Source organism: Oncorhynchus nerka, linkage group LG15 (assembly GCF_034236695.1).
Source record: "Oncorhynchus nerka isolate Pitt River linkage group LG15, Oner_Uvic_2.0, whole genome shotgun sequence".
NCBI classification, from domain to species: Eukaryota; Metazoa; Chordata; class Actinopteri; order Salmoniformes; family Salmonidae; genus Oncorhynchus; species Oncorhynchus nerka.
In genome coordinates this window covers 27,300,685-27,314,930 of record NC_088410.1, presented here as the reverse complement: position 1 = coordinate 27,314,930, position 14,246 = coordinate 27,300,685, and the positions used below count along the sequence as shown (strand labels likewise).

The window sequence follows — 14,246 nt, the reverse complement described above, 5'->3', positions numbered from 1 at the left end:
ATAAAGTGGTGATCCTAACTGACCGAAGACAGGGAATTTTTACTAGGTTGAATGTCAGAAATTGTGAAAAACAGAGTTTAAATTTGGCTAAGGTATGTAAACATCCGACTTCAACTGTATGTTGTTTCTACGCCATTTCAAATACAACAAAATACATTTGATGATGTTGAATCAATGTGGAAAACTTATTGGATATGCAAAAAAAGTAGTCAATGTAAAGGGATTTCGGGAATGTTTCTTTTTTTTGACCCAACTTTAAACCTAAATCCAGTTACATGGTTCAAATATGTTATTTCATGTTGAATTTATGTTAGTTGAAAACTCAATCAAATGACGTTGAACTGATGTCTTTGTCCAGTGGGATAGCACACTGGAGATCTTCAACCAAAGGTTATCAAAATACCTGATCTGAACAGGAAGGGGATGTGAACTTAGAGTTTAGGGATGGAGGAAATACGTGGGAGGAGGGAGACGGGTAGGAGTGAGGAGGTCAGGAGTCTGCAAATAGCTGGTTCACAATTAAAAAAGTTTAACAGGATCTTAAGCACATACACATTTGTAACATATTGCAAGAATTGTGTTATTAAAAAAAAAAATTGCATACAAAATGGTTGACGTTGTACACAATTTTCAGGAACCTATTTTGACTCGAGTACTTTTAAAACTACTAGCTGAAATTTTACAAAACCTTGATAAAAGCATCTTTAAGATTGTATCAACTAGCTAAGCCGTTTATTTCTCACGTAGGTCAAAGGAACACTACATAATGAAAGATAAGGGGACATCAATTGCTTGGTTCAATTGTCACTGTTGGGCGTATCTCAGAAAACCACATCCTTTCTATCATCCTGTTTCTATAGCAACCAGAAAGCAATTTGGAGGCATTGAACCAACGGCTTTCGCCAGGCAGCAGGCACTCCACCTAATGTCAGTATATTGACAGCAACAAGAGACATTCTAAAAGAGTAAGGTTAGTGTGTAACCTCAATTATATTTACAAAGATACCAGACCATTTCCTTTACAAATAAGATCAAAGCCACAAAAAAATGTAAATGGTTAAAAGTTTACAATGTGAACAAAACTAAAAATGTATTTAAAAAAAAGGTACTAAGTGCATGGTAAACATTCTGCATATACAAACAAAATGTCCACTCTATATAAACCTGTTACATTTATCTGCTTTAGAGACCGCAATAGCTATTGAGCACAAGTAACAGTCCATGTAACTACCTGGTCAACCAGACTTGGCTCGTCCAGGTGATGTTCTGGACTGGGTTAAAGATCACTCAAAGTTCTGCTGGTCAATGTCAGAGGGCACAGTGCAGCGGGTCAAGGTGGACAGGTAGAGACCAGTTGCCATAGGGACAAGACCGGCCGCTACCTTGAGAATGGCCAGTAATCGGCATGCTGCCGTGGTCACCCCCTCTGTTGTCTGAGTGGAGAAAGAAAGGAAGATGGAGGAATAAATAAATGGGGGAAAAAACAAATGTTTCATGAAATAACAGAATGACACACTTATAAAAGATAATGAGTTTGTATTATCCGTCAGTCTATTCATAACACAAGCTTCATTAAATAAACAAACTCACAGCACTATCAACAAGGCAGGTCCTACAGGCTCTAGCATGGCTCAAAGTAGAGGAGACTTCATCCTACTTGTATTTGTGAGAGGTATTGACATGTTGAAAGCACCGAGCTGTCTGTTTAAACGATTAGCACAAAGCTCAGACAACCATTCATACCCCACAAGACATGGTCTCTTCACAGTCCAAGTCCAGAACAGACTATGGGAGGCGCACAGTACTACATAGCGCCATGACTACATGGAACTCTATTCCACATCAGGTAACTGATACAAGCAGTATAATCAGATTTATTTATTTATTTTGTAAACATAAAAATACACCGTATGGAACAGCGGGGACTGTGAAGCAACACAAACATAGGCAGAGACATGTATGCATACACACGATAACATACGCACATGTACACATAGATTTTGTGTTGTAGATATGTGGTAGTGGAGTATGGGCCTGAGGGCACACAGTGTATTGTGAACTCTCTTGTAAATGTATTGTAATGTATGTATTTGGGGCTTCCGAGTGGCACAGCAGTCTAAGGCACTGCATTTCAGTGCTAGAGGTGTCACTACAGACCCTGGTTCGATTCCAGGCTGTATCACAACCGGACGTGATTGGGAGACCCTAAGGGCAGCACACAGTTGGCCCAGCGTCGTCCAGGTTTGGCCGGGGTAGGCCGTCATTGTAAATAATAATTTGTTCTTAACTGACTTGCCTAGTTAAATAAAGGTTAAATACAAATAAATCATGTTTTAAAAATTGTATAACTGCCTTAATTTTGCCAGACCCCAGGAAGAGTAGCTGCTGCCTTGGTAGCAGCTAATGGCGATGCATAATAAATACAAATATAGTGTTTCACCTGTCAATTATGTCTATGCGTTAACTGATACAGTTGACTCATACCTGATCCTCTGCACACAATAGGGGGCAGTGGAGGGATGCAGCCAGCGTCCTCACAGAGACCAGCCGCTCAGGGGGCACTGACACATTACGAGCTGGAGGAGGAGACACAGACACACCACAGAAACACAGGTGATAGAGATCTTTCAATATAATGATGATAGAATGTTATAAGTGAGGGCCTCCCGAGTGGCGCAGTGGTCTAAGGCACTGTATCGCAGTGCTAGCTGTGCCACTAGAGATCCTGGATCGAGTCCAGGCTCTGTCGCGCCTGGGAGACCCATGGGGCGGCACACAATTGGCCCAGCGTCGTCCGGGTTAGGGGAGTGTTTTGCCGGCAGGGATGTTCTTGTCCCAATCGCGCTCTAGCAACTCCTGTGGCGGGCCAGGCGCAATGCACGCTGACACGGTTGCCAGGTGTACAGTATTATTTTTCACTATATTGGATCACTCCAATATATTGGTATCACTCCGCAGCGGAGGGATACATCTGATGTGAGGTTTTGGAGATTTACTTTTGTGTAAACCTGTGTCACAGCTGGTGTCCGCCCCTATATGTATAGACCACCCTGGCGCGGCAGGGTAGCCTAGTGGTTAGAGCGTTGGACTAGTAACCGGAAGGTTGCAAGTTCAAACCCCCGAGCTGACAAGGTACAAATCTGTCGTTCTGCCCCTGAACAGGCAGTTAACCCACTGTTCCTAGGCCGTCATTGAAAATAAGAATTTGTTCTTAACTGACTTGCCTAGTTAAATAAAGGTAAAATAAATAAAAAATAAAAGCGCCACGTTCGCTTTATCGGTGGACGTCTGTATGTTGAGGCACAAACTTTCTGAAGTTCGCTTGGTAAGTCGCTGGTAAGTGTAATATCTTGCGTGGAAGTATACTCACTGGCTGTTTGCAGCCTGGAGCAGCTGACCACTTGGCCAGCCCGTCCTCTTCAGTGCTGTGCATGGTTGATCTGTATCTTCCGCCCGTGGTTTGTCATGCTTGCGTTACACTACGACTCCATGCTGCCACAAACTGTAACTTTCCTTACACAACTTGCCGACTGGCTTGTTCTGTGTGTGTGTTGTGAATTGCCTTAACATACTGCATGTTCTTTCCCCTGCAGAGTGTAAGAGTATCGTAGTGGGCTTTCCACTACGTTGAGACATTAACTTTGGGGTTCCTTAACGGGTGTTACTCCATAGGGTTCTGTTTTTACTGCTTTGATATGAAACCGGTAGGTAATATTGGCGTAAATATTTTTTTTAATGTTTTATCCATTACCTGGTTGCTGTTTTTTTGTCTGCCTGTTTTTCCCACAGGGGTCTACCCGGTGTTTGCAGCGGTACTGGGTAATTTATCCCTCACCGGTGTCATGACATTTCCCTCTTTGGGTACAGCAAGCCCCATCCCCCTCTCCCTGTCTCCTGCACCCAGGCTGCTGTGGTCAGAGAGAGGTCGTAAATTCCTGGAGGAGATTATCTCCTCATGGCCACAGTTTTGAGACAGTGAATTTTCATAGAGAACAAAGGCATTTCTTCCACCTCACAGAACTTGAGGTCTGAACAACATTTATGTTCTGGAGAAGGTATAAAAGATCGGTGAAGTAACCAGCTACGAACTGGTCTGTTTGGTACAATTTGGTGAAACTCATGGGAGACAATACGATCACATTACCATAACGCTGTTTATATAATAGCCTCTGTTTAATGAAGGAAACTCCAATTCCCTTTTAACTAAATCAGAGGACCGCCCATGAGCCCAGTTTGGACCTGGCGTCACGAGACAGTCTTTTTCTGCCCTCCCGAAGAAAACCCCTACTTTGAGAATTTCTCAACAGACCATGTTTCCCTCAATTACGAGAGGACAAAGGTTGCAGACCAGCTAACCTTGATAACAAGAGGGCCAAGGTTTGAGTAGATGGCTGAATATTTTAACCATACCACGTGGTTAAACTCTTAGACTATCGATACTGACAGAATAAGAACAAGTCTTTGATATGAATTACTAGTCTGCAGCTAGGAATTCAGTATCATTGAACGCAAAGACCGACAACCGCCGAAACATCTATCCATAACGACATGAATGAATGTCACTCTGAACTATCCATTCTAACCACGACAGAGTGTGGACAAACTCTCCAACAGAAACAAACTTTTCAACAGAGACCCCAACGACACACTGAGCGTAAATATATTTTTGATTGCAATTGTTTCGAATGAGTGAGCGGTCATGTGCAAAGGATTAGCATTACAAATGTTATAATTATCAACTGTGTGTTGTCTTATCTCAGTCGACCCCCACTTCCCTTTTGTACAACAAGCCGCGATGCCGGTTTATCCCACTAGGGAAACTCTGTTATCATTTCCTTGTAACTATCTACTGTTTGTTTATGCATTTCTGTGAATTACTTAGTGAATAAATTATTTTAGACAATTGATGTATGGATGACTCATTGTGAAGACTGTGTTCGTGCAGATAACCAACAATTTACGACATTTGGAATGAGACTAACGTGAGGTAAACTAAATAATTCATTAATCAGAAGACTATTGATCAGATATGAAAATATCTGAAAAGTTATATGAGGAAAATTATAACGTTGTAATCTGAATAATATTTTCCTTGGTGCCCGGACTTCCTAGTTAATTACAGTTACATGATTAATCAATTTAATCGCATAATAATAATAATAATTAGAGAGTCATTTGATAAAGATTAATCTTCAGTTTAATGATGCCAAAGACAAGACACCGGGTTCCTATTCCTCCAAGCGTGTCACGACATAACTCTCCCAGGGCGCCAAACCCTGCTCCGTGGCCTTGTTGGCTTGGCTGAGCTTATGGCTTCCCTTTGTGACAGGTGTGATGGTGGCATCCCCCTGGGCATCCGCATACCTCATGTATGCACTGGCTGGAACACCCTACTGGATGCCTGTTTTGTGTGGTGTTCTCAGAATGCCTGCACCTGGCGCGATTGGAGGCCATGCGCGAGTGGGTCATCCAGGCTCGGGCTCAGGCTGGGGACGAGCTCCCTCCCACAGGAGTGATGCGGCAGCGAGCTGTTAGTCCCTCTTCTGGGCCCAGTACCCTTCCCAGGAAGCGAGGCCGGAGCCCCCAGAGAATTTGATTGCACTTGAGCCACACATGGGTCCGCCTTCTCTCTGGCTGCCTTACCAACGGGCCATGCTGCTATAGGCCTACCTGCAGGAGGGCACATAGGAGCTCCTCTGGGAAGTGATGGAGGTGTCTGGTCTGCTTTCCCTGCTCCAGAGGGTCCCTCTCCTGCCCCATCACCTTGTGCTACGGGACGACAACGGGAACAGCACAGCGTGCAGTGAAGCAACAGCCTGTTTTTCCCACACGGGTCTTCCCCAGTTTTTGCAGAGGTGCTGGGTAATTTATCCCTCACCGGGTTCCTATTCCTCCAAAGGGGTCACAACATAAGTTCTCCCAGGGCGTCTGACCCCTGCTCCGTGGCCTTGTGTCTTGGTTGAGCTTATGGCTTCCCTTTGTTACAGGTGTGATGGTGTCAATCGTCAACGCCATAGGGACCCCCAGGCGCTCAGGGCGCCAAAGGAGAGGCAGGCCCCGGGCAGGACCCCTGACACAACCTTCCTGGCCACTTCTCCCGGTCTCAAAGGGCAAAGTGGGAGGAGGGTGTGGAGTCCCCCTGGGTGTTGTCCACAATGCTTGAGGGGTACAGACTCCACCCGTCCGGCCCCGTCCTTCAGGTGCCTTTTGTGTCACCACGGTGGCCAACCCCTGAAGAAAACCCTGTGGCTGGAGATCTCCTCCCTCCCGACAAGGGTGCCATCCGCAGGATCAAGACATCAGAACAGCTAGGTAGGTTCTAATTCCACTTATTTTGTGGTCTCAAAAAGAGAATAAGGGTTTTGATAGATTCTGGACCTCCGCAACCTCAATGGGTACTTGAAGGTACTGAGGTTCCACATGCTGTCCCCAGCCGCGTGTTGCAGGCTGTGTCCAGGGACCAGTGGTTTGTGACGCTGGACCTTGGGGATGCGTACTTCATGTTCCTGTTCACCCAGCTCATTGGCAGTACCTCCGATTCACTTTCAAAGGGACGGTTTACGAATTCATGATTCTTCCCTTTGGCCTCTCCTTGGCACCCCGCACTTTCACAAAGTGCATGGATGCTGTCCTGGCACCTCTCACATCCCGAGGATTGTTGATCCTCAATTACCTGGACGATGGGCTGATTTGTGCCCCAACCAGGACCCATCCTGTCAGACAGAGACATCCTGACCCACATCGGCGGGCTGGGCATTACAGTAAACAAGAAGAGTAATCTGACACCCACCCAAAGGTTGGCCTTCATTGGCATGGAACTGGACTCAGACCTCATGAGAGCACGCCTGCCCACCAGAAGGGTTCAGGCGATTTTATTGACCACTTCGGCAGGGGCGGGTGGTATCTGCCCTGACAACGCCTGTTGGGCTTGCTGATGGCAGCCTCGTTGATGATTCCTCCAGTCTCTTCAACGGTGGTTCAACTCCCACCGGCTGCACCCGAAGCGCCACCGTCACCGCCAGCTGCGGGTGACCGCACAGGGCCTCAGGGCATTGTTGAGGTGGCGCTGTCGCTCCTTTCTCTCAGGTGGGGTGGAGATGCTGAGGGCGCACCGCCGGGAGCTGGTCAGCACAGATGCTTCCCAGATCAGCCTCAGGGGTGTGACCAAGGGCAGATTGGCCAGCGGCTGTTGGCTACCCCCTTGGAGCAGCAGGCACATCAATAAACTAGAAAGCTGAGCTGTACTGCTGGCCCTGCGGTCTTTCCTTACACATCTGAAAGGAAGACATGTCCTGGTGAGAACAGACAACACCACAGCGGTGGCTTACATCAACCATCAGGGTGGACTGAGGTCACACCGCCTCAATCTTATAGCACAGGAGCTCCTCTGGGCTCAGGACGTCTAGTGTCTCTACGCGCAGCGCACATATCTGACATCCTGAGTGTGACAGCGGATATGCTCTCGAGGGAGGGCCCGCCACCTTGGGACTGGAGCCTACATCCCCAGGTGGTGCAGCACCTGTGGGACAAGTTCAGGAGGGTGCAGGGGACCTGTTTGCCTCCCTGGACAATGCACACTGCCCCCTGTGGTACTCCATGCTGGAGCTACCAGGGCCCTGGGCTTGGATGCTCTGGCTCACGATTGGCCAGGGCTGAAGCTTTCCACATTCCCCCATTTCCCTGATCCAGGCTGAGCTGGACAGAACCAGGATGGAAGAGTATCATCTGCTTCTGGTGGTCCCATACTGGCCCAGCCCTGATTCAGTCCCTGTCCCTGTCTGGGACACCTTGGCAACTTCCCCTGAGACCAGACCTGCTGTCTCAGGCCGGGAACTCTGTGGCATCCGATGCCACACCGCCTCAGTCTGTGGGATTGGCCACTGAACGGTACCAATGGTCCATGTTAGGACTACAAGAGTGTGTAATGAACACCATGCAGAGCACAGGGCGCCGGCTACAACCGCGGCATACCAGTTGTGCCGGCGGTTGTTCTGCTTTTGGTGCACTGGTATTGAGGTTGTGCCCGAGTCATGTGGGGTGCAGTATGTCCTCCAATACCTGCAGTCTCTCTTGGATGAGGGCTTGGCAGCCTCAACACTGAGGGTATTTGGCCGCAAGATCTGCCTGCATTGTGGGGTGGATGGACAGGCCAGTGGGACGCCATCCCTTGCCTTGGTCTCCAGGTTTTTGAAGGGGGTTTGTCGCCTGCGTCCAGTTAGGACCCGCTCACTGGTGAACTGGGATCTAAATGTAGTCTTGGCAGCTTTGGCAAAGCCACCTTTCAAAACACCTCTGGCTTTCTTGGTAGCAATTACTTCCATGAAGAGGGTGGGTGAGCTCCATGCTCTTTCAGTAAGTTTTAAGTGCTAAAGGATGGACACTGGGGGGAGTTTCTCTCCGCCCCAACTCTTCAGTCCTCCCGAAGGATGTGTCAGGCAGGCATGTGAACATCCCTTTTATCCTGTCTGCTTATGACCTCCCAGCAGTGGCAGGGAGTCTGGGCCTCCCTCCGGCATGCTGTGCCCTGTGAGGGCACTGGCTGCCTATGTGGAGCGGACACGGTCAGTGAGAACAACAGACCAGCTCTTTGTCTGTTATGGTGAGAGAGTCCTGGGGGCTGGGCTATCAAAGCAGAAGCTCTTTCACAGGATCATGGACACGATTATGACAGCATACAGCCTGGCTGGCATGCCAGTGCTGGGATCTGTGGTGGCACATTCAACACGAGGTGTGGCTGCATCCTGGGCTCTACTGAGAGGAGTGCCCCTCTAAGAGAACTGTGCTGCGGCCAGCTGGGCTTCCACTTCCGCACTGTTTGCTAGACCCCAGGTCCAATGTGGCACCTCCTCTGCAGTGGACTCAACGGTCCTGGCCAGGTCCCTCCCCACCGGGGAATCTGGTCGGGACCCCAATCCACATTGGACGGTCCCTATAGTGAAACTTGGTCCCGCACTGGGACTTCGCCTGGCTGGCCAGGTCCTCTAGCGCCTTCTAATCTGAAACACTGTATAGTCCAATATATTGGAGTGATCCAATATAGTGAAACATAACTGAGACTAGGTTACATATGTAACCACGATATTTCACGTTATATGAGCTATATGGAACTCAGCTCCAATCCATTTCTACGGTGCTAGATTCCACCTGGCTACCCCAACACCAGCCAAAAGCCATGCACCCCCCCCGGCAATTGGCTCAAGCCCCCCGCTTTCCTTCACCCAAATGCAGACAGCTGGTGTTCTGAAATTAGCTTAAAAGCTGGATTTAATTCAGCTTGGCTAAACAATCTGACCCTCTCTTCCTAAAATTATCTGCAATTGTTGCAACCCCCTATTACTAGTCAACCCCTATTACTAGTCTTTTCAGGGGCAGAGATTCCTAAATATTTTACCTTGTCATCCCCCTCTTCAAAAGGGGGAGACACTCTTGACCCAAACTGTTAAAGACCTATATCCATCCTGCCCTGCCTTTCTTATGTCCTCACGAAAGCCAAGTGAACAAACAGATCAAGGTAAGTTGCCCAGCTAGCATTAAACTTAATCAATCATAATCACTAGTTGGTCACATGGTTGACCTCAGCCAGCGTGATCCTAAACGTATGCATATAAATCGATAAAAGACAGTACTTACAGCTGTTTTCGCGAAAAAGGACTGTCGACTTGCTCAATCACGTTACCTAACCATAAACACCAATGCCTTTCTTAAAATCAATACACAGAAGTATATATTTGTAAACCTGCATATTTAGCTAAAAGAAATCCAGTTTAGCAGGCAATTTAACCAGGCAATATTAACCAGGTGAAATTGTGTTTCTCTAATTTTGTCTTGTCTGGATTGTGAACTAATTTGCAGAATTTTAAAGTTCAGTGACAAATCAGAGGACCTGCTGTCCGGAATATTTGGCAGTCTGATGGGGGTGCCACAGGGTTCAGATAAAATCGGGCCGACTTCCATATTTCACTGAAAGAATAACGCTCTCTGCTGGTGATTCTTTGATCCACCTCCACACAGATCATTCTGTATACATCTGGCACTTTTTGGACACTGTGTTAAACCTAAGGGCCAACATTTCTGTGGCCTCCAACTGCTCTTAAAAGCTATGTAAAACGAGCATGCTCTTCAATCGATCGCAGCCCGCACCCGCCCGTAGGCAACATCACTACTCTGGGCGGCTCTGACTTGTGGACAACTACAAACAGCTGGTTAGGTTTCTGGTTTTGCCTAGCAACTCTGCTGTTTATGACTTGACTTTCCTCATCTATCAACTCCTTCACTCATGCTGCGAGATTTGACTTCGGCTGGTGTAACCCAACACTCTACTCAGCAAATTGGATGCAGTTATCACAGTGCCATCCGTTTTGTCACCAAAGCCCCATGATACTGTTCTCGTTGGCTGGTCCTTGCTCTGCATTTGGCCAAACCCACTGACTCCAGGTCATCTATAAGTCGTTGTGTTAAAGCTCCAACTTATCTCAGCTCACTAGTCACCAAGCAACACCCACCTATAGTTACACTCCAGCAATATTAAAGTGCCTATAAGGATTAACATCCAATTTCAAAGGTTTCATAACAATCAAATCCCTATTTTTGGACGCCAATTATTTTTTTACACCTTTATTTAACTAGGCAAGTCAGTTAAGAACACATTCTTATTTTCAATGACGGCCTAGGAACACTTTAACTGCCTTGTTCTGGGCAGAACTTAAATTTTAACTTGTCAGCTCTAGGATTCAATCTTGCAACCTTACGGTTAACTTCTCCAACACTTTATTTTTGCATTATTTAAACCAAATTGACCTGCCTCTACATGTTTCAAATTTATTTCAGGCTAAATTGATTTTATTGATGTATTAAATTATCTTAAAATAAAACAATCAATCACTATATAATCGATGCAACACTGGGGATGATTTAACAAAAGCTCATTTGCAAAAAATTACAATCGTTCCACGACTGTAATAACCATAAACACCAATGCCTTTCTTAAAATCAATACACAGAAGTATATATTTTTAAAAATCATATTTAGCTAAAAGAAATCCAGGTTAGCAGACAATATTAACCAGGTGAAATTGTGTCACTTCTCAGCTGCATTCACTGCATGCAGTCAGGGTATATGCAACAGTCACCACTGAAAACTAATTTGCCAGACTTTATCGTAATTATGACATAACATTGAAGGTTGTGCAATGTAACAAGAATATTTAGACTTAAGGATGCTACCCCATAAAATACGGAACAGCTCTGCACCCACTGAAATAATAAACGTTTAGTTTTCTAAATGATCCCAGTTTCCAGATTCACCCAAATGCAGACAGCTGGTGTTTCTGTGTTATGTTATAATTAAAATTTGATATTTGATAAATCAGCTGGGCTAAACAATCTGGACCCTCTCTTCCTAAAAATCTGCTGCAATTTTGCAACCAGCTCTTACTAGTCTGTTCAACTTATCTTCAAGCGTATCAGCCTGTCAAATGGTGGGCCTGTTGTGAAATCTGGCAGTCAATGGGGTGCCACAGGGTTCAAATGTCACTCGGGCGGACTTGAGTAGTTATTCTGTATATCTGCAATGATGTCGCTCTTGCTGAGCGGGTGATAATTTGATCCACCTGTGGCAGACGTCATGTGTTCTGATTTGAGCCCAGGTAGGGACACTGAGAGGGACAAACCTCCAAACAAGTTATACACCAATACTAAAGTGCCTCCCGTAAGAACATCCAACTAGTCAAAATAGCTAGTAAAATGGTAAGATAAATGCTCTTAAATACTATCGCTAACTACACCCGCCCGCTTCTTACCTTGCATCACTACTTGGAGTCTCATGACTTAAGACAACCACAAATACCAGGTGTCTGTAATGAAACAGTAAACTCTCCTTCCAGACATTAAACATCTAGAATCGACTTCTTATTTCGCAACAAAGCATCCTTCACTCATGCTGGCAAACATACCCTTAAAACTGACTATCCTACCAATATGTTCTCATGTTCATTTACAAAAACCCAAAACATTAGCTTTTTTAGCAAATTGGCATGCAGTCTTTTACAGTGCCATCCATTTTTTTGCATTATTTAAACAAAATTTAAATTAAAAATTAATTAAACAAAATGTCATTATTTATTTGAGGCTCCTTTATTTTTATTGATGTAATACTGAGTTAAAAGTGTTCATTCAATTCTTTGTAGGTGTCCTTATCTCAAAAATAAATAAAATCACCATAATCGGTAAACAAAATCATAATGTAGCACGTGCTCCAGGTATATTTCACTGGTCATCCCCAAAGCCAACACCTCTTTTGGCCCCCTTTCCTTCCAGTTCTCTGCTGCCAATGACTGGAACAAATTGCAAAAATCACTTAAGTTGGAGACTTATATCTCCCTCACTAAGCGTCAGCTGTCAGAGCAGCTCACCGATCGCTGCAGCTGTGCACAGCACATGTGTAAATAGCCCATCCAACTACCTACCTCATCCCCATGTTTGTTTTTCTGCTCTTTTGCACACCAGTATTTCTACTTGCACATATCTCACTCCAGTGTAAATTGATAAATTGTAATTACTTCGCCACTATTGGCCTATTTATTGCCTTACCTCCTTACTTCATTTGCAAACACCGTATACAGATTTTTCTATTGTGTTATACTGTACATTTGTTTATCCCATGTGTAACTCTGTGTTGTTGTTTTTGTCACACTGCTTTGCTTTATCTTGGCCAGGTCATAGTTGTAAATGAGACTTGACTTGTTCTCAACTGGCATACCTGGTTAAATAAAGGTGAAATAAAAAGAATAGAGGCACCTCAAAAATTATGTAGAGAACGTGTGTCGCAGCCATGAGGTTTATATATAGGGGCGGACCCCAGCTGTGACACAGGGTGTAAATCCTCACCTCGGATGTATCCCTCCGACGCGGAGTGATACCAATATATTGGAGTGATCCATATTGCTCACATAACCGTGGTTACATACATAACCTTCGTTTCCTCAGACACATTGGTGCGGGCTGGCTTTCGGGTTAAGCGGGCTTTGTGTCAGGAAGCAGTATGGCTTGGCTCGGTTGTGTTTCGGAGTACAGGAGTTGCAGCGATGAGACAAGACTAACTACAAATTGGGATACCATGAAATTGGGGAGAAAACGGGGTAAAAGTACAAATAAAAAAAGATATAATAATTGTGATAAGTGTTGATGAAAGATGGATAAAGGAGAAGGATAGACAGGCGAGTTCATTTCCTTACCACTGGTAACCAGGAAGCAGACTTTGCCCTGGAAGTAACCTGGGTCTAAATACTTGAGGGAGGTCTCTGCTGACTGGAAGCTGAGGAGAGAGAAAATCAGTAGCATTACCACTGGAAGAAGAGGCCAGTAAAAGCCACACAATAGGTCCATCTCCCTATGGATGGTTCTCATTGTCTGTATGTGAATTACCTGAGCTCTGAGGTTAGGTGAATGATGAAAACCACCAGATCTATCCGTGGCCGAGACTCCTCGTTTTCCATGGGTAGTGGGAGGCTTCTGGCCAACCTTCTGGTACAGAAAGAAGACACGACTGTTAGAAGGGTTGTGACTAGATGGTATACCGCTACTTTCGTCAAGTGACTTTTCGTAGCAGGTTAGGAGAGCATTTTAGCTAACTCTAATCCTTTTTTAAACCTAAATCACCTAACATGCTACGAAAAGCCTCTTCCGTCCGTAGCTGTATACCATCTAGCTCGCTAGTTGAGAACTCAATTCAGTACTTACACATTGACATTGACAGTCTTCTCTTGAAGAACAACAGTGTCAGCTAACTTCTGCTGAAATTGCTCTTCGTTCTCCACCAGCTGAAATAAGAAACACATTCATTGAGTAACAACGGGTGAGTTAGCGGTGTGTCTAAACATAGATACATTTACATAAACAGAAGTCAATATTTGTATCAATAATCTGGATAGCAGTAATGTCACAATTGGTTTAGTGATAATAATCTTTGGTAATTAGTTACGTTTACTAGCCAACGTTACTTACAGGACCACTTACCAGTATGTTGGCTGTGTTTAGTCCAGTAAGTCTACTAAATGGTTTGAGTAAAGACATTTTACTTCCAAAAAGTCAAATTGCGTTATAAAGCGTTCAGCAATCCTGTCGCTAAATAACTACAATTCATACACAACTCCAATGTTATGGTGGAATAAAATAATTTATCCATGACTTTTGTGGCGCGTAATTTCAAACTTCCGTTAAACGTCATGACGTCTTCTTCTGCTGCCATT

General features: G+C 45.2%; 1 protein-coding gene across 2 annotated transcripts; it reads right to left on the bottom strand.

The window, feature by feature from the left end:
- Positions 1-215: 215 nt before the first annotated feature.
- LOC115141409 (centromere protein M-like) lies at positions 216-14,208 on the bottom strand. 2 transcript variants are annotated; one of them, XM_065001441.1, is made up of 6 exons: positions 14,014-14,208; positions 13,738-13,817; positions 13,423-13,521; positions 13,233-13,312; positions 2,485-2,576; positions 216-1,433 (listed from the first exon to the last, which is right to left on the bottom strand). In XM_065001441.1, exons 1-6 carry the CDS (start codon positions 14,068-14,070, stop codon positions 1,284-1,286), a joined length of 558 nt encoding a protein of 185 aa, XP_064857513.1. In that variant the 5' UTR covers positions 14,071-14,208; the 3' UTR covers positions 216-1,283. The 2 variants fall into 2 exon arrangements, with proteins under 2 accessions (XP_064857513.1, XP_064857514.1); XM_065001442.1 differs by having other exon boundaries at positions 13,423-13,518.
- Positions 14,209-14,246: the final 38 nt, after the last annotated feature.

Bases quoted from the DNA above. Each gene is read 5' to 3' on its own strand.
- LOC115141409 (XM_065001441.1), bottom strand. From the start codon at position 14,070: ATGTCTTTACTCAAACCATTTAGTAGACTTACTGGACTAAACACAGCC. The intron at 2,577-13,232 runs GTAAGGAAATGA...CTCCTCCTCCAG, and splicing joins CTGCTTCCTGGTTACCAGTG to CTCGTAATGTGTCAGTGCCC. The intron at 1,434-2,484 runs GTATGAGTCAAC...TTCTCCACTCAG, and splicing joins TATTGTGTGCAGAGGATCAG to ACAACAGAGGGGGTGACCAC.